Here is a 23,219-nt window from a genome sequence, read left to right as displayed (position 1 = left end):
ACTCATGACAAATCTCTTTGGCCTTGTATGAAAGGGGAAACCAACTTCCGGACTGGCCAAATGCCAGAGATTCCCAACTTGCCACTCCAGGGAAAAACCCTCATGTTCCCACCAACCAGCCTCTCAGGAAAAAGCCTGTGTAAATAAATAGGCTTTGTAGCATGCTTAGAAGGCCAACAAACTGCAGCTCTAATGGACCAGTGGGGAGAATCACCCTTGCCAGCAACCTCCTCCTATTTACAGTATGGGAGTGGCTATGGCACAGAAGTGTCTCTCAATGTCGCCAAGTCTCACACTTGTACAGGAACTCTATAGGTGTGAACCACCACCTTGAAACAAATTATGGCCCAACCCTATAACTGGATCCACACAGACAGACCCCCACTGAAGTCAACGGGCCTCTATATAGGCACAGGGGTCAGTCCACATGGAACCAATTGCAGGATTGGAGCCAAGCCAAGCCTCATGTGATGTTTGTGTGGCAGAGTGTGATATCAGCTATAAAATACTAAGGAGGACAAGCAGGTTTACTTACAGCCATCTTGCCCCTAATGATTAACACTCAAAGTAAACCTCTAGCTCTTGCTGCAAATTCAATATTTAATCTTCAGTGAGGGAAAGAAAAACAGAAAACTACAGAAATCGTGTTGTACTTTTTATAGAATTTTTACAATATATTTCTCTTCATTTGCATATTTTACCCACATCTATAACTTTCTTGTTACATGTTGAGCTGAACTGGAATAAATCTAAAGGTCTGATCTATTTCAAACAACCAAAAACGATAAAAATTGCAAAGTAGTAAACCCGTAAGAAAAAAAATTAAAAACCTCTTAAAGTGTTTAATGAAAGCAAGTCACATGTATCATTAGGAACAATGTGATTTGTTTTAAATACATCATCTGTGAATCAGGACACAATCGTTTTTTAATTAGGCACATTTTTTTCTTCAGCATACCTGTTTTCCAGCCAGCTTTGTACTATTCCACAGTATCATCTGCATCCACTTGGAACTGCTGCAGGATTTCAGAGAGCTATTGGTCATAAATACTAAATTCACTTTGTTACTCCTCCTCCCCTTTTTACATGATAGAAAAAAAATCAATATTTCTTGCCCCCCCTAAAAACCCACAATGAACGAGCATGTTGTAAGGCAGTGAAAGACTGACTCAGTGTCAAGCCAGGTGACAGCCCTTCAGTTCCACCTAGTGGTTGGAAAGAATATTTAGCAGCTAATGCCACTTGCAGCCCTTTGAGAGCAAGATGGCTGACTGGCAGACCTGCTGGTAAGGGTAGTAAGTGGTACGCCTAGATAGTAATTTTGGCCACTCCTGTGTCATTCTTACAGCCTTTATGCATATTGTTATATAGAAAGTAAAAATACAGTGCAACAGAAAAAGAACGAGAATGAGGAAACGCCATGATAGGATCAGTGACGGATCTCTGTACAGTCTGTAACCCTGATGTAAAAAGAGGAAAAAACCTTCTGTAAATAAACGTAGGCAGATCTCAACAGCGCATCACATACCTTACATACGGCACAATCAACCTATCGCATATCTTTACCAATTAGCCGGGACTCGTTCCGAGACAGCGGGTAGGAAATCCCACACTGTCCCAGAGCAGCAGTTTTAAAATGCTCATCTGACCCTTTGATACAATACACACTGTTCATTAAAGTGGACTTCAGAAGATGACCATAGTTTTGGTGTAATAACCCCTGCCCCACCCCAGATTCTCCAGTAGGAGTTCACACTGTCAGAAAGAGACATGCATTTGGTTGATCAGGGAAGCTCCTAGCCTCTCCTGCAGTCTGCTGAGAAGTTTAAAGGCATCACGAAGAGGGAACCAAAGCATAAGACTGCAAATTCCTTTATCTAGGAGTTAAAGGTATGACAAGTAAATCTCATGTTTAGTACTCAAAAGTCTCTCATCCTGGAAAGGGAGAGGGAACTAACTTTCATTATGTAATATTGCAGGCTCGTTTTCAGAGGAGTATGCATTTCTCTGCCTCTTTCCAAACTTGGGCAGAGGACAAGTTCTTCCTCCACTCTAGGATTTGCTTTGACTAAGAGAGCCATCCCATCCCCTAAAGAAGGTGATTGCAACTTCTGGTGCCAATGAGGGTCTTCAGTTTTTAACCCCTTCATTCAGAGTACTCTTTCCAGTTTAAACTTCTCTCCCACAACAGTACTGGCCTTGCATTCTCCTAATGGAATAGGAGCCAACTTGCTACTTCCAAGGCTGCAGCACCAATGACCACCCAAAAAATGGGGGCACTAAAGCACATAGCACATTTCCCTCCCAGAGGGAAATAGCACCGCCTTTAAGATACTCCCAGTCCCAGGTGGCTGGAAGAGCACCATTCCACAAACTATTCCCAAATGCAGGGCTCCTATACACATGACAGTGCTACCCACTGGCCTTTTTGGACAAATAAGACCAGTGAACACAACACTCCGTTCCAACACAGTCATTGTCCTTATGCCATTTTGATCAGCTTTCCAGTCTCCACTACAGATGCATCTGGCTCTGCTTTCTTCATAGTTTCATTCTGGAAAAAAAAAATCTAAGCAGAATAGAAGTTTTGCAGATTTTACATTCAACAAAACCAACCAGGCAATTAGCACACAAAATGTAGCCCCACAACCCTTTAAGCTCTTTGCAGTCTTCTTTGGAAACGGAATAACCAGCAAATTTGGGCAAGATTAAAGCCAATTTATTTCAACACAGGGGTCTGCTATTTATTCCACATTCAGCAGGAGTAATGCAGTTATTGCTATATGAGATAAATTGGGTTAATCACTAACCCCCCCATCATCCCTTGATGCTGGGAATCAGGGTTTCCCAATGTTCACCAGAAGGAGCTCCTGGGCCACCAGTAACAAAGAGTTAAGAAAAAATTATGCCATGAATAATTTCTTGGAAAGATGCCATCTTTGAGAAACATACAAGTTATGCATCACAGCCAGTGCGCCTCAGCTTCTCATACCACATCTTCGAAAGCTACTCCAAGGGAGCCATTGTGGTTTCTGTACTAAACCAGAACAATGCATTGTACATATTTAAGACAAAGTAGGGTAAGATCAGTCGATCAAACCAAAAAGAACAGTAGAGGCTTTCACCTCTCACAAGGGTGCTCTGCCATCGGAATCTTTTAACTGCTCTTTGAATCTCTATATTTGTTTTAAAACCTAAAAGTTTAGTAATGAGTTAGTTGCTGCAGGTTTTTCTCCATGGGTAGCAGCTTTCAAAGCAAAGTGAAACATGGAAGGTTTCAAGCGTGGGCCATTTTTACTCTTACACAGTCCACCAAGATTCTTCTTCACTAATTTTACTTCCAGTGAAAAATGGATGCTACTGGTGGTACCAGCGTAAGTTCAGCAAAACTTTTCAAGCTGTCCCTTCCAGTTATAGTCACTCTGTTTTACTGGGAGCAGATAATACAAGAACTGGGCCTTTTCCATTCTCATACTTCAGAAATCTTCGCCCGTTCACTCTCTGAATAAAAAAATACTTTTCTGTTTACTCTAACATGCTACAATATGTGCGTATGTAACTGTAGGTGACGCGTGAGTTACTCCAAAATGTGCTTTTTCTTTGAAGTGCGCTTTTACTTTTACAAATTCTACATCAAAGTGGAAGGAAGGAAGGCTGCAGAGTACCCATATGCTGAAGCTGAAGTAACTTTTCCTGAACGGAGTGAAGATGTTTGTTCCAAGGTTTCTATGGACAAACTATTCTATCCCATGCACTCCAGCCATGAGCCAGTATTAAACATTCCAGAGACTTGTTGATTTGTTTGGATAGTTAATGGCAAGGCTGATAGCAGCAATGTTTTTCAAGGCCTGGAGGGGAAGAAGAAAAGGAAGTTTAGCATCACAAAGATTATCACCATCAAGTAATGGTTACTTTAAGTTCTAAAAAGCCACCCTCTGTTGTGTGCGTTTAACAGACATAGGAATAGTCTGTTCTCTATCCATCTGATTATCTTCTGGCAATGAAGTAAACGGTCATGCATCCAACAAACTCTGGACGCTTAACAAAAAAGCAACTGCATTTCCGATTGCCCAGATGCCTCCATCTGCTAAATCTTTGCTTATGTAGAGGACAAGTCAGTTAAGGTGGATGCACCAGGCAAAGCCCATTGTAGTATCACTTCTAAATGGACAGTGGGTTTTACTAAGATGAAGAAGGAGTCTCATATCAAATGAGTTGACAGTTAAGAAGGAAGCTGGTGATGCAACAGAGATGTTGGGAGCGCAAAACTGAACTCAGGAAGTGTCTGGAAAAAATAACTCTTTCGGGGCCAAGGGCTGCTAAGATTGAATTCAGTAGGGAAGCTCCCCTGAATTCAGTGGGAGCAGAATCGGGCTCTATGACTTAAGTGATAGGAAAAGGAATGCAGAAAGCCTGATTTGGGACATGAGTTTTGGTTTCGATAACTCTCATCCACTCAACTGCCATTATTTGTAATATTATTCTTGGGTGGCTATCAATAAAGGAGGACACCATTTGTGAGTAGTTTCATTCAGCAGGAGCGCAAAAGGACCCAAACCATGGTGTCAGGAAGGAAGATACAGATAGTGCTGGATCTACACCAATCTTGCAAGACTACTCAAATCATCTGGGGAAGGTAAAACAACTTTAAATAGGAGAGTACTTTTTTTTCATTGCCAACCACTATACTAATAAGCAGACAACTAAATTTTATGTGTGTGCTTGTAAATTTCCATCAGTTTTGCAAGATTGATACAAAAACTTACAAGGCAGTTTTCTTGTTGATTAAATTCACAGGGTAGACCACTCACTTGACAGACAACACTAAGTTAGGTGACTTGAGTCAGTTTGTAGCTCCCATTTCCTCCCCCGGCTATTTCATATTGATTTTGTGTTTCATGCACTGGGGCTGTAGTGCCATAATCTGAAACTATAAACTCTTTTTTATAACCAACTACATTGAAATATGAACGTCAGATTGGGGTGGGTGTGAAGAGGGAACAGATGGTGTATGGATCAGGGCACTAGCCTTTCACATCTAAGGAATCATTATTCAAACCAGTGAAATTGAATTTTGGGATCTTGTGCTAATCAACAGTGACTATATATCTGACAAAAAGCTTATCCCGCAATCAGGAATGACTGGCTGTCTCCTGCAGGACGGGGCAGAGGAGATACTTCTGACAGGGATTTTTTGGTTTTTTACCTGTGCTGTGCAACGATGAAGATGCTCTTCAGTATTTAAGGCAAGCAAGTAGTCCTGTAGAGATCCAAGCTCCTGAAGCCAGAAACATGCTCAGTGAGATTGCTTTAGCAAGGTGTTTTTAACAACGTTATTCTACAGATCAGCATTACCATTCCACTCTCCATAGGATCTACAGAGCCAATTCATCAACATTTTTACAAACCCATAGAAATATACGGCTAAAAGAGACGTTGAAAAGTTATCTAGTACAGCCTTCTGCACATACACAGACTATCCCTGACAAGTGTTTGTCAACCTATTCTTACAGTCTCAAATGATAGCGATTCCACAACCTTCCTTGGAAGACTATCCCAGAGCTTAACTACTATCATAGTTAGAAACTTTTTCATAATATCTAACTTAAATCTCCCTTGCTTCTTTATTTACTTCTTGTCCTACCTTCAGCGGATATGGAGAGAAATTTTTATAACAGCACTTAAAATATTTGAAGACTGTCATCAAGTCTCCCCTCAGTCTTCTTTTCTCAAGACTAAACATGTCCAGTTTCTTTGACCTTTCCTCACAGATCAGGTTTCCTAAACCTCTCATAATTTTTACTCCTCTTTTCTGGACTCTTCACATTTATCAATTTTTATTTATTTGTTAAAGAGTGACGCCCAGAACGGAACATAATACTCCAGCTGTGGTTGGCACTGGTGAGGCCTGAGTTGGACAATTACCTTCCATTTCTTACATACTACAACCCTATCAATCCACCCCAGAACATTTTATTTTTTTTTGCACCTGCATCATGTTGTTGATTCACATTACATTTGTGATGCACTATATCCCCTAAAAATCCTCTTTGACAGTACTACTGCCTAGCCAGTTGTTCTCCATTTTGGAGTTGTGCAATTGATTTTTCCTTCTCAAATCCTTTATACTTGTCTTTATGGAATTTCATCTTGTTTTCAGACCAATTCTCCAATTTGTCAAGGCCGTTGTGAATTCTCATTCTATCCTCCAAAGAACTAGAAACCCCACCCTGCTTAGTGTCATCCGCACATTTTATAAGCACAGTCTCCATTTCATTATCCAAGTCATTAATTAGGACATTGAATAGCACTGGACCCAGAACAAACTTGCGCTGGACCTCAATAGATACGTCTCCCCAGTTTGGGCAGCAAACCACTGATAACTACTCTTTGAGTGCAGCCTTTCACTAGACCACATTTCCCTAGTTTGCTTAGGAGAATGTCACGTGGGACTGCGCCACAAGACTTACTAAAGTCAAGATATAATCACATCTACCTATTCACTAGGCCAGGAACCCTGCCCAAGAAGGAAGTTGGTTTGGTTTGGCATGGCTTGATTTGTTCTCAACAAATTCGTATTGGCTATTACTTATAACCCTATTATCCTCTAGGGGCTTACAAATTGATTGTTCAATAATTTGTTCCAGTATCTTTCCAGATATTGAAGTTCAGTTGATAGGTCTATACCTCCCCCAGTTGGTCTATAGTTATGCTCAAGGTTACAGGATTTGAGCACAATTTTGACTTTGGGTTTCAGTGTAGATAGGCCCCGTCTATACTGATAGCAATCCAGCTCAGAGAGTGTCACATTTAAACAATGTTTTCAAATGGTTATCAAACCCAGCTCTCCCCTGAGCATAGGCAGAGGCTTAGAATATGCCTCTTTTAGTACCTTAGGAAGAAATATGCCCATTATTTAAGGTTGTATAATTAATAAGGAGGTAGCATAGTACAGGTATATGTCCCTGTATTAGAATTTGACATTGAAGTCCACAAGAGAAAATGCTCCCAACCTATCTGATGCCTATGAAATCCTGACCTATTTGTGCTGAGGAGCCAGAAAGCAGTCCAACAGTGCATTCTATATGCTGTGCCCATTGCTGGAGAAAGGGGAACATACGAGTAAATGGATTGCTTACATTCACTCTGCTCTCTGTAACGAAGAAGAGTTCCGTAAGTGCACGATGAAGAGGAAGAAGAAGAACACCAGGCTTGGTCATGTCATAGCACAGGTTATTTTCCATGTGGGTGAAAAGCTGCCAGAGTGGCTTTAACAAGGTGAGGTCACAGTCCCTTAAAAACAAACAAACAAACCAACCAACAGTCATTTACGCGGAATGAGGGTAACTCATATTAATGACCCCATTTCTGACTTAAAGAACAATCTTTTCAAGGAAGCCAAAACCTAATGATAATTGCCCAACAGTGCTATGAAGCATGTAACAAGAAGCTGATTACGAAGGTAGACTTGGGTTTCAAAGTACTTGGTTACAGAAATGTAGCAGCACAAATAAAACTCTATTCTAAAGGCTTGCAAGGCCCCTAACTTTTTTTGATCCAAGGTCAAAGCATTTAAGCACATGCCTAATTTCTTCCCCCTATGCAGCAACGCACTTATGCCCCTGCTTCACATTAGACATTTTCATGGACTTAAGCAAGTCCAAAGCACTTGCTGAATAAGGCTGAATTGCCGAATTGGGGTCTTTGAAATAAATGAATGCAGCACTTCATTAAATGTCTTGATTCCACTGGTTAGAACTTTGCAAGTCTAAGCTATAAACAGAAAGGGTATCCTAATTTTTTTTACATAGGTATAGGTAATTAGCATCACTTTGCAAGTAACAGGGTTTCCAACCCTGCTTCTCCTCACATTCCCATTCAAACATCGCTGTATTGTATAGTCTCTTCTACACATACGTAAAGTAGGCATCATCAAAAGAGAACTCCATTTCAGAGGCCTTGATCAGAGTACTACAGAAGAAAATTTGAAGTATTATTAGGATATTATTTCCAAAATGAAGATTTTACCTTATGTTAAATTGTTGCCCACAGACAAAGGCACAAGGGTTTTTGAGCACAAAATGAAAGAAGAAATTAGATACACATTCAGTAATAAATAACTCTGAACAATGGCTATGTACCTTTTAGCAAAGTTGCAGCTGTTCAGACTTGAATCTGGGCTAAAGTATCAAAATTCACAATGATTCATACGAATTTTGTATGTCATTGTCTGAAATTGCTGCAAAAATATTTTTATATATACAGATCAATACAACACTTCTGCATCCTTTGAGCTAGAAAAAGCAGAAGGTTGCTGACGCCTCCAGGATTTTACTTAACTGAACATTGTAACTGAAGTGAGGGTCCATATATTGACCAACTGTCTACTTCTGCCCAGCACAATCACCTCTGCCACCCAGAATCAAGCATTAACTCACCTTAAGCTATAGCTCCATTTATAAAGCTTGCACTGGCACAAATCAAAGGAAGTTACCACCCTTATTGCAATACTGAATCTGGCAATGTTTTGTCTGCACTTTTTTCTTGATCTCCTCATTTTAACTAAGAGGAGGAGACTCACCCTTGGATCCTTAAATTTATTTTAATAGAATCAACATGGAATCTGACTTATTGTGACTACACGATTTGTTCCACAGAATCTTTTACAAAAGCCATCTAGAAAAAGAAAAAAATGATTTTCAGAACATCACTACTTCAACAGGTTTTGGCTAGCAAGCCACTGCGAATACCCATCAGCAAGCCAAACTATTGTGCCTGCTTTAAATTATGATTCTCTGGCTCTGGAATTTAGCAAACCCTCTCTGCAGAGGCAGGTGTAGTGGACAATGTGGAGCAATGGGCTTACCTGTGGCTGCTGCCCTGCACTATCTTCAGGAGTAGGTGGATGGCCTTTAAACGCTGGTGCCCAATCTGGCAGCATGCGACTCCTACCTGCCATTCCCAGATTTTGGCTAGTGGGAGATGTGGAACCACCCTTTCCTCCGACAGCATTTGCTTCAGAATCTCAAACCCTGGAATTGAAGAGAATTGCTGTTATTTCTGGAGGTAGACATTCTACTCACCTGCAAAACTGTCTTCTCCCCATAGATTTAGAATTGTTACGACAAACAAAGATAAAGATATAAAAACCAAAACTTGAACTGGAGAAAGAGAATAAGGGCCAACTCCTGTCATCCTTAGTCCTTTCTTGGGCAAAAATTAATGGGAGTTACGTGGCTAAATTCCTTACACCTATATTTGAAAATCCTAATCCTAATATTTGCAATGAGAGTTTTGCCCAGGGAAGGACAACAGAATTTGAGCCCTAGTTAATATCGGAGGGACAGTAGGCCTAAGATAACTGTAAAGCATTCACAATTCAGATGCATATTTCAAAAGACTATTAAAAATATCATTAATCTGTTAAATAAACCAGCAAAGCTTTTCACACTGCATCTGCAAATGAAAACCAGAAGCAGTCCATCATAACCGATATAATTATTCTTTAAACACAACTTAAATTACCTCCATTTACGTTTATCATTATTATGACAACTCTGAAGTGGCCTGTTAAACCCAGGGCATAAATTATGGTAAGTATCCTGGAGACTGTCTGTGTGTGTGACTGGTCTCTGTGTTTCCAAGCTTCAGCATTTAGATACTGCTGTCAGTGTTAAGCCAGTGTGACTAGAAGTCACTCATCAAAACCCAAGTCACACAGTGAATCAAGTCACAACGCTAGATCGTCTTTTAAGAACACTTGAGGGGAAAAAAAAGCCTACGCTAAGCAACCTAAAAAAGTATATGCCAAGGAATATTTATACAAAAAAAATTGTGAAAGCATGGATCAAAATAATTATAATAAGTCCCTTTGGTTGCACTCTGAATGGAGCTTACCTGTCTGGAACCTTCCAAGGTGACCTGCTGTCACTGTAAACTTGTAACCCCATTCAGTATTACTCATGTCAGAGGTAAACCGATAATACAGTGTATCTCCTGCGCAGCAGGGAAGGAAAAAAACATCCACATTAGAAAAAACAATAACTCAATAAGGTACTATAACAAAGAATAGAATACAGCAGAAAAGATTATTAAAATAATTTGCTTCTAGATGAAATCATCTTTTACTCTTCTGGTAATTCCAAAGTGAACAGAACATAAGACAAATGGGAGACTGATCCACAATGCAAAACAGCTGCCACCAGTGTATAAAAATACACACACAGAGATTAATGCTTTCTATATTTTTGTCAGATAGTTGCTTCAGACAAGTGGGGAGATTATAGAGGAAACTGTAGTGCACATTAATAAACCTCTTTTTTTCTGACTGTACTGAGAACGATTAATGATTTAGGAGATATTTATGAGATAACCAAAACTCTTATATGTCCAGCAGAATTTCTAGTACATTAACAAGAAAACATAGTAAGTTACTAAAGCAGGAATCACTGCTTTTAATTACCAGATGGGAGTCCTTAAGCTTCTGAAACCTCTTTTCTGTACAAAGGATGTTTTTCAAGAGGCTCCTTTCCAGGAAGCTCTCTTTTTTCCTTCTCTTTTGTGTAGTGCCTATGGAAGGCAGTACATAAAACAACGTGTCTATGGCTGTTCATTTCAATGTCAGTAGCCCTTGTTTCCATGGCATGTACATAAGCTGGCACGTGACACTTAGCTATTCACGTAACTTCTGGGATGATGCTCTGTAATGACTTGTCAGAAAAGCAGTGCAGAATTGCAGACTTCCACTACAGGAATTAAACTGTTGTATTTGGTCACTCAAAGTTGGTGACAAGTAAACCCTTCAATTCAAGAAGAGTTTTCAAAAAGTTTAACAGTTTTATGATCAGGCTGTGGAGCAATCCAAGAAGTCAAGCTATGACTTTATGAAAGGGCAAGGTAGCTATCAAACTATAATCCCAAAACACAAAATACCTCTATCCACTTGGTTACTTATAGCTGCCACCAGCGCTCCAAGTCAGAAAGCCCTTGCAATGCTGCCTCAGAAGTCTATGCTAGGACATGCAATAAGTTAATAGTCAAGTTAGTGCATAACTTGCAAAATGAGTCCAATCACAGAATCATAGAAATGTAGGACTGGAACAGACCTTGAGAGAGGTCATCTAGTCCAGCCCTGTGTACTGAGGCAGGGCAAATATACCTAGACCATCCTTGACAGGTGTTCGTCTAACTTGTTCTTGGAAACCGCTAATGATGGGAATTCCACAACCTCCCTTGGTAACCTGTTCCAGTGCTTAACTATACTTCTAGTTAGAAAGTTTTTCCTAATATCTAACCTAAATCTCTCTTGCTGCAGATTAAGTCAATTACTTCTTGTCCTACCTTCAGCACACACAGAATAATTTATCACTGTCCTCTTTGTAACAGCTCTTAACATATCTGAAGACTGTAATTAGGTACCCTCTCAGTCTTCTTTTCTCAACACTAAAATGCCCTCCTCCCCCCTTTTTTTAAACCTTTCCACATAGATCAGTTTTTTAAAACCTTTTTTAAAATTTTTGTTGCTCTCCTCTGGACTTCCGCCAATTTGTGGGAGCCCAGATTTGGACACAGTACTCCAGCTGAGACCTCACCAGTGCCAAGCAGAGTGGAACAATTACCTCCTGCATTTTACACAATGCTTCTGTTAATACACCCCAGAACGATATTAGTCTTTGGCACAACTGTATCACATTGTTGGCTTGTATTGAATTTGTGATTCATTATAACCCCCAAATCTTTCTCAGCAGTACTATGCTTAGCCAGGTATTACACATTTTGTATTTGCATATTTTATTTTTCCTTCTTAAGTGTAGTACTTTGCACTTGTCTTTATTGAATTTCATCCCTGTTGCTTTCAGGCTAGTTCTACAAAGCAAATGGAGAACACAAAATGTATTTGAGCAAAGAGGAGATGGGGTAAGAGCAGAAGTTTTGCCACAAACATCAGGGGATATAACTGACATTAAGATCTCAGTCTCTCACATCACAGGCTATCAGTAGCTCTCTACACTTGTTTGTACTCACATCCGTGTAGATCTACACGGTCCACTTACCTGGAAGCTCAAAATCAGTCCACTTCTGCAGAGACCCACTGAAACTGTGCCGATCCTGTTGAAAATCACTGCTGCTGGACATGATTAATTCATCACAACCTTCTTCTGTATTACACTGAGAGTCAAATTTGATTGAGAGATAGATAGCACCAGGGATGTGAACTTTATCCTGAGGAAGGCAAACAGATAACACCCACACCATTGCACTGTATCTGTATACAAATATTCAAAAGGCAGATTTCAAATAAGGTATAACAAAGATTACGATATTTCTATTTAAGAGTCTTCATTAGTTTGGTTGTAGGCTAGTTCAAAGAGTGCTGTCGACACTGCCAACTACATATAAAAGAGTCTGCAAAATCTAATTTCTAGAAGTGCTCATGTTTAAATAAGCACAGTAATACTGTATGCCTGTAAACTGATTCACTAATCCAGAAAGCCAGTTTCCAAGATACTGACCTCCAGGGCACATCTTAAACATTAGTATTGCATGTACTAAAAAACCCTCACAACAGAATTCCTACTGCATACAAAAGCTAAGAAAACTCCCAGGGTTGCCATGAGAATTTCTGGTTCCAGGGGACATTCCTCTTTATTCTATCCACATGCCCCCTTTCTTTGCTTCATCTCTCTGCCCAATACGGGACACTGGGGAGATGTCACTCATGGTGCTGTTGAGTGCTCTCCTAGAAGAGATGACTGCCTTTTACTCTCTAACTAGTATGGTGCTGCCAACTAATATCAGGAAAAGAGAATCATTAAGACTGTGTATAGAGGAAAGGTAGCCCAAAACTAAAAATACAGGAAGAAGTTTCATACTTAATTTTCCACTGATGTCTCAAGAATTTGAGATGCTTGTTGAAACAGGCCCTTGGATGAAAGTACAATTTGTTGCCTATTAAACCCATAAAATTCAGCCAGGTACTTCAGCATAGGTTTAGCTTTAAACACATGAGTAGTCCCAATGAAGTTAATGGGACTACTCGCATGCTTAAATGAGGCACACACTTAAGTACCTCACTGAGTGGGACCCTTACTTATATATTCTTGTACAAGGTGAAACTTGAATTATCGGGAATGTCCTGCTAACTGAAAGGTCATGAGTGAGATTTTTCCAGGGAGTGCCTCAACAGGTTAGGAACACAAGTGCCATTGCCTGAACCCAGTGGAAGGCAACGGGACTTGGGCTCCATAAGCCACCGAGGTGCTTTTGAGAATCCCACCCAATGTATTCAATTCATGCACAACCCATGCATACTCACTGCACTGTAACATATGTAAATTACCTCAAAGTTAGTATTGTTGTTATAAGGATGTTTGGATTCCCGCACTTGGATTGCCATTCCAGGTTCCTCCATAAACTGACAGGCAGTCAGTGCCATTGTTCCCAACATGCTCTCGCTGCATCCATGCAGCACTTTCTGCAAGATCTGAGGAAATACAACACATCGTGCAAGGTCAATTTGCTATCAAATCAGCATTTGCAGTCGGATTTGACAAGGATCGACAAAAAAGTTGTTTTAGCAACACGGCCCTCAGAAGAAGGAAAACAAGCCACTGATAGGAAGTAAAAGAGAAACTCAAATGAAATTGCCAACTGGCCTTAGTAGGTGTGTGTATTGTCTCCTGTAAATGTGGAAGGTTGAATTTAGTCCTTGGACTGCGTTTCAAATCCTGCATGTTACTTTAAAGAGATTCTCGTGTATTGAGACAACTTTGGGAGGCCAGAAATTGTCTAACCTCACTGCACAGATGTTGGCATAAAAGGCTAATCCCACAATAGATTGAGATAGGTAAATAAAGCCTAAAACAAATAAGGCAGATAATTTTGATCCAGAGAATTTTGTTAACATACCAGATAGACCCTTTACCTTCCATATCTGCAAGGAGTTTCAGTTTTAAGAAACAATGTCAAATACTTCAGGTTTCATATTGCACAATCCTACCTACAAAAATGAGTCTTATCAAATAACCCCCTACCACCATTATAAAAGTACTAGTGTTTTATTTTAAAATTAGTCTTCTGCTGTAATGAATGTCACAATTAATATAGGTCCTATCCATAAACAAAGTGGTGATAGTGGAAGCAGAGTCTGAAATGCAGACTCTAGACTAAATGGTATTTGTTTGGATTTTTAAGATTAGGATACTCAAAGTTGATATTTAAAACCATATTGATATAACCAGGATGTTTACTAGCAAACAACCTTTGGTTTTAGAAAAATATATATAGAATTCCTTCAGCAATGTTCTTATATACATTTACTTTAAAAAAAAATAACGACGAAGTTTAAAACGCTACTTCTTTCCTCCAGTATCTGGGAAGTCCGAACATATCTATGGCAATGGATGATTCTGACTTAACTCAGGAAGGCAAAAATTAAGAATATGTGAACACAAAATGGACTCAAATTCCTGTACATAAATTAATGAGGAAGTCCGGATAGTTCAATTTTCTTTTTGATTAACAACCAGTTCTTAACCTAAGCTGTAAGCATGTGTGCAACAGAGGCCAGGGCTGAGATGAGGCATGGTGAAACAGCCAGCTGAATAATGCAAGAAAAGATATTGGAGGAGTATTTGTTTCCTGGACATGCACACACTCTTTATTAGTTATATTCCAGTAGTGTCCAAAAGCCCTAATCTGGAGACGCAACTACGTTAGGTGCTGTATGGATAGCTAGGTAGTTATTACTTGTCTTCAGCTACAATTCTGAGACCTTGTTTGCTGGTAACAAACTTTTATTTTTTAATACACAGAAGATTTTTAAAATACATACTGAAACCAAGCTAAAAACAGCACTCAAATTTGGATCCTTATCCCATTGACTTCTATGCAGAACAGAATTTTCCCCATCCTAATCGCTCATTTATTTGAAACAGCTGCATCCAAAAGAAGTATGTTTTTCAGTTTTCTGTTGGTCACAAAGTCATTTTGTAAAAATATTGTCAAACCTCATTGTTTCTGGCTGAGGACGGAGTTATTATTATAGAAGAAATATATGATTTGAAGCTTAAAGTCTTTGAAGGTTTTGTATTTATTTTTTTAAAAAAGAATCACAAGTATCTCTGGGAGTTTGCTAATCAGCTGGAAGTTTATGTACATATCGGATTGACTCAGACATACAAATGCAGCCCAATTACCTTCTCCCATCGCTGCTTCTCCTCTAGCTGCATAAGCATGTCCAAAATGTAAGTCATGTGCGCTGGGCCACTGAGCTCCAGGATTTCTTCATTTACTGCCACGTCATCAGGCCATTCAGCCAACAACGAGGCAAGTACATGCCTGGCATAAAGAACAGCAGTAGCCTCGTTCACCCGATACAGGTAATCCCGCACAGCTTTTTTGCTCCTGGAATCCAGCTCTTTGTGTAAGAGTATGGAACTCTTGGTGCGACGCTGTTTGGCATAGCTAAGCTGGAGATCACTCTCCGTGTTGGTTATCAGTTTCTGGGTAATGGGATTGGATTCCTCAGTGGCTTTATCACAGAGTACAGGTTTTGACTGTAAAAGACAAGCACAAGCCTGAAAAGAGATTCAGAGCAATTTACTTCTTCATGTCTACAAATCTATGACCAAAAGTTTAATTAATTGTTTACAGGTTGATAGACTCATCAAAAATTACAAGCTCCAATCTTTCATAGAGAACACAACTAAGTCTGCCTGTGGACAATTTACCTTAAGTTTGCCCCTGGTATCCATGTATATAGTTACAAATTATATACCACTGATATTAAATGCAGGCAAGAACCAACTGATTCTGAACACTGAGAGCTTAAACTTAAGCTGAATTGTACAGGTGAAGCACTAGTGATAATGCTCCACACTTTTTTTGTGGTTCTCCTGTTAGATGTATTGTAACTACTGATTATCCCAGTAATCACAGCCACTGAAGAGGGACTAAGAAATTAGCAGCTTTATTTCCTTCCTGACCCTTTGGTGAAGATCTAGCTGGCATTTCTGTCAAATACCACGGTGTTCCACAAGCCATGCTAGTCTACTAAGGAACTCAAATGCCCAGTACCAAACACGGATCTATCTTCATTCTTGTTTAGTGGAAAATGGGCCCATTTTTCAATGTCATTTTAGATAAGCCATAAATGTACTAAGGTATCAAATATGCAAAGACTACAAAGGTGCAATTTCTTTTTTTTAAACTGAAGGTAAGTTTAGTACTGAAACAGATTACCAATATATGTGGTTAATTCTCCATCCCTTGGAGTCTTTAAAATCAAGACTGGATGTTTTTCTGAAAGATACGTGCACTTCAAGCACAAATCAGTGGGGTAGATATTGGAATGACTGGATGAAATTCTATGACCCATACAATGCAAAAGGTCATACTAGATTATGATATGTCCTCTGGCCTTAAAAAACTATGAATCCATGCTTAATCTTTTTGTGGATGGTCATTAAATGAGAACATCCATAAATTACCATGACACTATATTGTAGATCTTCGCAATATCAAATACAGATTTATCACAGAATATCAGAGTTGGAAGGGACCTCTGAAGGTCATCTAGTCCAACCCCTTGCCCAGAGCAGGACCAATCCCAACTAAATCATCCCAGCCAGGGCTTTGTCAAGCCTGACCTTAAAAACTTCTAAGGAAGGGGATTCTACCACCTCCCTAGGTAACGCATTCCAGTGTTTCAACCCCCTCCTAGTGAAAAAGTTTTTCCTAATATCCAACCTAAATCTCCCCCACTGCAACCTGAGACCATTACTCCTTGTTCTGTCATCTGCTATCACTGAGAATAGTCTAGATCCATCCTCTTTGGTTCCACCTTTCAGGTAGTTAAAAGCAGCTATCAAATCCCCCCTCATTCTTCTCTTCCGTAGACTAAACAATCCCAGTTCCCTCAGCCTCTCCTCATAAGTCATGTGTTCCAGACCCCTAATCATTTTTGTTGCCCTTCGCTGGACTCTCTCCAATTTCTCCACATCCTTCTTGTAGCCTTCTTCTCCACATCCTTTTGGAGCCCAAAACTGGACACAGTACTCCAAATGAGGCCTCACCAGTGTCGAATAGAGGGGAACGATCACGTCCCTCGATCTGCTGGCAATGCCCCTACTTATACACCCCAAAATGCCATTGGCCTTCTTGGCAACAAGGGCATACTGACTCATATCCAGCTTCTCGTCCACTGTCACCCCTAGATCCTTCTCTGCAGAACTGCTGCCTAGCCATTCGGTCCCTAGTCTGTAGTGGTGCATTCGATTCTTCTGTCCTAAGTGCAGGACTCTGCACTTGTCCTTGTTGAACCTCATCAGATTTCTTTTGGCCCAATCCTCCAATTTGTCTAGGTCCCTCTGTATCCTATCCCTACCCTCCAGCGTATCTACCACTCCTCCCAGTTTAGTGTCATCCGCAAACTTGCTGAGGGTGCAATCCACACCATCCTCCAGATCATTGTCCATTTGTAGAAGCCAGTAAGTATTAAATAAGCTGTTTTTTAAAAGAAATTAATGTTTTAAATAGATGTTTCCTGTAAGTGAAGATTAGTGATGCCCATAAATACCTGAGCTTCTCCACGGATCCATGTTGGGCCCATACTCAAGATTTCCTGCATTTTAGTTGCATCCCAATACATGGCTAATTGACACTTGCTATCTAGTTATATATTCACTTAACTTCTCTTTTGCTACTAGAGTCATGCTGTCCATTTTGGCAAAACAGATTCACCATTCTTTGGTATTACTGAAGCTATTCATATGGTAACATTGCAGTGAGGTGGTCAGTGTACATGTTTATGGTTGTATATTAGGTCAAATCTCTCTTGTATGAGATGAGGAATTCATAGCATTCCAATAAAGCCATAATTTGTTCTCCTGATCGAAAATCTAGTTCTTCTAAATCTTCAAGAGAGAAGCTGCAGAGAAGAAAGCTAAGTTCTTGCTGATATCTTGCCTATTCTTTTTAACACAATAAAACAGATTAATCTCAGGAGCTTTAACAACAATCTTAAATTTGGACCTTCTAAATTATTTGAATCACTAAGTCTTGTTTCAGAGTAGCAGCCGTGTTAGTCTGTATTCGCAAAAAGAAAAGGAGTACTTGTGGCACCTTAGAGACTAACCAATTTATTTGAGCATAAGCTTTCGTGAGCTGTAGCTCACATGCATCCGATGAAGTGAGCTGTAGCTCACGAAAGCTTATGCCCAAATAAACTGGTTAATCTCTAAGGTGCCACAAGTACTGCTTTTCTTTTTACCAAGTCTTGTGATATCAAATTTTCTTTTCTTCCCCCTCCCTTTTTCTCTTTTTTTTTTTTTTTAAAAAGAGAGAGCACACACCAAACATGGCAAGATGATCATGTCTGTATCCACTGCTTTTGAACTCTGCTCTTCCAATCTCAAACGCTTGCTGGGTTGCCATTTCTGGGCCAGTGTTCGGATCCTTTCATCTGTTGTAATTACATCTCCATCAAACCTTAAAAGTGACAAATTTTGCAGTCAATAAACTTTTTAAAAAAAAAAAGATATATTTGCATGTAAAGCTTCCCTGACTTGCATTTAGAAAGCTCTTATCCAAGTACTGGCTTACTCTTTTGTGAGGTCAGATCAAATAACATTCTTGTTTGATCTTATTAACTGAAAAATATGTTCATGTCTTCCAACTTGATTTTGTAAGAAGCAGATGGTACCAGAAGCTGCTTTGAGTGCCAGTAAGTCTATGCACATCACTCTTCCTCAGTTAGGAGGACATTTGAGAAATACTGGTATCTTGCTGACTTTCCATCCATAAAAGCAGTTTCTTCTACAGAGATATACTGTGCATGTGAGTAAAGTTATCCAAAGGAACGTACAACATACTTCAAAAATGTTAGCTCTGTCCTCACATCTGCAGTTCCAAATGTAACAGGAGTCAATTTTCCAATTACATTTTAGGAAACACTACAAAGCAGTTCCATATCCTTTTCTTTACAGCAGTTTCTGCTTAGCTTCCCTGTTAACTGAGTAAAAGTTACCTTTCACATTCAATGACTTTTTCTGCTGGATTCAGTAGTTCACTTACCTCTTTTGAACTTCCAGGAAGAAAGAATCTGTTCTTTTCATCTGCAGCTCATACATGGCACGAAGAATATGCAACGGTGCATTGAGTGCGTCATGCGTCATCTGAAATAAAACTGAGGTAAGGTTAGGCGAGGAAAGATGAATTTCAATTGGGGTTATCTGCACACACATTTTTCCTGTTCAGCACATGAATAAAGGACTTATGACTTTCATAATCTCTACACCAATAATTTACTAAAAACATTAGAAATATTTATTATTGCAGTCCAAGCATAAAATTATACTTAATCTAAGCAATAATACCAGAATCAGTTTATGAATAACTAAAAATTAAAAGTAAAATCTGTATTAAAGACCAACATATGGAAACAATTTTGTGTAATCCAAATGAGGCACAATATCTTCAAAAATGGGAAAAACAGTTAGTCTAATAAGTACCAAGAAACATATTTTGGTTGCTTCATCCAAGCCCTCTAGAGGATCAAGTTTGCTCTGATCCAGATCAATGGTACTGATGGATTGGTCCACGTTCTGATCTCGGTCCCTTTCCTCTAGTTCTGTATCCTCACGTTCAGCCAGGGAGCTGATCTCCTTCTTTGAGGAGTACAGCATTATTGACAAAATCTGCATGGAGAAAGGCAACATATGGTATAACACCTGTAGGTAGTATGAGTGTAGGTGCAATTGGCACTTGTAAGAACATTATAAACACTGGGACTACTTATATTAACACATGCTTTTCTAAAGAGGAACAGCACTTAAACAGCATTTCCGATTCCATAAATGCTTTACACTTTACAGGCTTCTATGAAGACGTCTCAAATAATTAACCATACATTTAAAAAAAACAGAAAAAACATTAATTCTTAAACAAGTTTGAGTATATTAATATTCAAGCACTCCAAGATGGGAACATAATAGAGTTAGCTGTAATCATCATCTACAGGCAAAATGGTGTTTTTTAGCCACCAGTTCCTTTCCTGAAAAATAAATAAGTTTGATATTTGGCTCCAGTATGCACAGTAACATTAACTACTCATTATTAGGAAGAGCAGCAGGGTAACACATCACCTTGGTCTTCCCAATTTAGATCAACTGTAAGCATCAAGGCCAGTACAGACACCATGAGAAAAACCTCAGAGCTTTGTCTGTTGCCATAACATAGAAAAGCACACTGCCAATTCTCCCTGCAACAACAGATGTTCAAAAGAACAAAGTGTCCAAGTGTATGTTGGATCTCCCACCAGTTACACTATTGTAATGATTCATGTGTATCTGCTTAAGTACTGTGTACAGCATCAGTATCGAATAGGTCTCTTGGAGATCTACGGATACAATTTTTGAAGTTAAAAGCTGGGATTTTCAAAAGGGCTAAAAGGAATTGGAAAAAAAAATTGCAAGGAGACTTTGGCTCCTACCCGCATTAAGCCCCCTCAAAAATCTCAGATTATATCAGTTCAACACTAGCAGTACTCAAAATGTATTTTCCATCATGTTCTGGGAACAAAATGGTAAATATATTTAATATATAAATAATAATGCTTCAAAAGTTTAACGTGCGGTGAAAATGCGATGCCTTGAGCTTTTATGCCAATGGCTACACTGACTGTCACAAAATGTTATTATTCTCTTACTTCCAAGTCTCTGAGAAGCCATGTCTTACTGAAACCAGTTCCTTTGCTGCACTTCTTCACCAGCAGCTTAAGTAAGCCCGACTGAAGAAAGGCCGCTTGGATTTCCTCAAAACCATGAGTCTGTCAAAGAGAGAGAAAAGTTACTGTGAGAGCTGCCTGACAATACACAATTCTGACTGAGCAGGACCTTCTTTATGAGAAGAATAATTCTCTTTTTTTTTTTAAAAAAAATTCCAGCAAAACTATAGAGTTTCTCACTACTCAATTCTTTAGCAGTACTCGCAATGAGATGTGTAATACCACTACTACCTCGTTGTTGTTAGAGTAAAACTAATTGTACTCTGCACAACAAAAAAGGCCAGATGAACTCAAATGCATAATTTTTTCCTCAGAGTTTTGAGAATTCCCCCACCCATATTTCCTCCACTCTGACCAAAATCTACCATTATGGTCCAGCATCTTCACAGTCAGCCTTATCACAGAGGAAAATTGATCAAACACATGTCAACAATATTCCTTAATCTACTCTTTTGAGCTACACTCTCAGACTCTTTATGCAGAGGATGCAAGGGGCCAGGTCTGACAAGTGACCTTCGCTATTACAAGGACCCCTCAAGGATCAGGTCCCCATTACGTGAGGTGCTGCATACATAGGATGGCCCCTGACCCAGACAGCTCACAGTCTTCACTCCAAACTTTTATGTAGCTAGTAAGACATTTAAAAAAAAAAAAATCACCTTAAGTGTTCTGTACAATCCTTTCAGAGCAAGAGACAAGACCCAGGTGGCTTCCACTGCCTCTGCATAGCTACTGTCCATGCTGGTCTGCAAAAGGTGGCTGGTTATAAAAGCAAAATGCTGGAGATACTGTCTCAGCTGGGTTTGGGATTCAGTGCTCTCTTGTTCACATTTCTGAGCCAACTGGTAGTCTTTTACTAGAAGAAAAAAAACCTGTCATGTTGGAATTTTCCTCTAGGCTCAGTTTATTATACTTATCATTTGTATTAACGTAGCGTCTGGGAGACCCAGTCATGGACCAGGGTCCAATTGTGCCAGGCTGCACAAACACAGAACCTGCCCCCAAAGAATTTATAATCTCAAGTATAAAACAAAAGGCAACATGTGGCTAGACACACAGACCAGCAAGAGAGTACAAGGGAGACAATACAGATCAGTAGGATACGCTGTGGTCTAAGCACACTAGCAGCCTAACTGTTAAGTTTTTTATAGGAATCACAGCAAAAGAGATGCTGGCAAGACCTCTCCTAACACTAAGCATTAAGTTAAAACTATACAAGTATATTCAAGTCAATAATTAATGTGGGAATTAAATTCCAATAAAGCAGAATCGCATTTAAAACTGGTGACATGAATTCCTTCATGAGGGCATACAGTTTTGCTACAGCTACACATTTTCCTCATTTTTGTTGTAGCGTATTGATAAAATGTTCTCTTCCCTTTTAGTACAGAATAAAAATGCTTGGATAGTGAGCTGTCTTCTTACCACTTCCTTTGTACTGAAAATAATCGCAAGTATAGTTAAAAATAGCACATACTTCTGTTTAGCACTAGACAGAGAGTCAGTGGGCACAGAAGTACAAGTGTTATCTCATGGAACAGACAAAATGAGGGAAAACTAATGACCCAAAACTGATCTGGTGAATTAAATTATTATGTCCTCCTTTCACTATTCCTGCTAATGCCTGATCCATTTTTGACTCAACCAATAAGAAAACAAGAGAGTCCACACCTATATGTCTGAACCTTCCCGACTATCAAAGTGAAGCTTCTTAACTAGATAATCCTTTGCTTTCCACCTACTTTTAAGTACTACAATAATTTCAATGTTCCTGGCATGCATAATAGTATTTGTTTTATTAGTTTCAAAATCTTAGTGCACTGGTAGAGTTATGTGTTGCCACTAAACACTATATGCTAAGACTGAAAAGATCAACTTTCATAATTTGTTTTGTTTACTATGCAATTTCTATTTGGGCTTTACCTTGTGATTTTTCTGAACAAGGTAAAATTAAATTTTAAAAAGTCTTTACTTTGGATTTTGCTTGCAATACAACTACAGTATGCAGAGTGTCCAGTACAAACAAAAGACACCCTTTAAAGCAAATTTAAAGGTTACACTAGCAAGCCCATTCTACTGCCATGCCCCAGAATGCATCATTCTAAGATGTCAGAGATAACACATCCTCCCTAGAGTACAGATCAGCACATCTGGTACAGAACAATCATTTTTGCATTGAATGTAGCATGACTGTCAAAGTTTCTTGTTTAGTCTTATTTCATAACTTCCAAGGTAGATTTCACAGACTTGAAATTGTGTAGTATTAAAAAAGTACCGTTTATCTGACTACATAGCCTCATTCTTTGCAATGGGACAGGAAAAACCTGATTGGGTCACAGCTAACACAGGTCCCTTTATTGGCAATTAGCATATTTCATAGGGCCTTTCTCCCCCGCCCCCCAGACTCCATCTGCTAGTAGGTGCTCATGTCATA

At 39.3% G+C, this 23,219-nt stretch overlaps 1 protein-coding gene across 2 annotated transcripts in view; it reads right to left on the bottom strand.

Annotated features, from left to right (window-relative positions):
- Positions 1-630: 630 nt before the first annotated feature.
- The window catches only part of ZZEF1 (zinc finger ZZ-type and EF-hand domain containing 1), an 81,620-nt gene continuing 59,031 nt past the window's right edge, over positions 631-23,219 (bottom strand). The window contains exons 43-55 of one of the 2 annotated variants that reach the window (XM_074974782.1): positions 21,445-21,641; positions 20,708-20,827; positions 19,512-19,697; positions 19,075-19,175; positions 18,354-18,489; positions 15,198-15,578; positions 13,340-13,483; positions 12,054-12,222; positions 9,898-9,996; positions 8,867-9,032; positions 7,140-7,293; positions 5,207-5,278; positions 631-3,848 (exon numbers count right to left, since the gene is read on the bottom strand). In XM_074974782.1, the coding sequence (XP_074830883.1) occupies positions 3,774-3,848; positions 5,207-5,278; positions 7,140-7,293; positions 8,867-9,032; positions 9,898-9,996; positions 12,054-12,222; positions 13,340-13,483; positions 15,198-15,578; positions 18,354-18,489; positions 19,075-19,175; positions 19,512-19,697; positions 20,708-20,827; positions 21,445-21,641 (2,000 nt within the window). In that variant the 3' untranslated portion in view covers positions 631-3,773. The remainder of the gene's footprint in view (positions 3,849-5,206; positions 5,279-7,139; positions 7,294-8,866; positions 9,033-9,897; positions 9,997-12,053; positions 12,223-13,339; positions 13,484-15,197; positions 15,579-18,353; positions 18,490-19,074; positions 19,176-19,511; positions 19,698-20,707; positions 20,828-21,444; positions 21,642-23,219) is intronic. The other variant, XM_074974783.1, reaches the window with a different exon arrangement.

Source organism: Natator depressus, chromosome 17 (assembly GCF_965152275.1).
Source record: "Natator depressus isolate rNatDep1 chromosome 17, rNatDep2.hap1, whole genome shotgun sequence".
NCBI classification, from domain to species: Eukaryota; Metazoa; Chordata; order Testudines; family Cheloniidae; genus Natator; species Natator depressus.
This window is presented reverse-complemented; position numbering and strand designations above follow the sequence as displayed.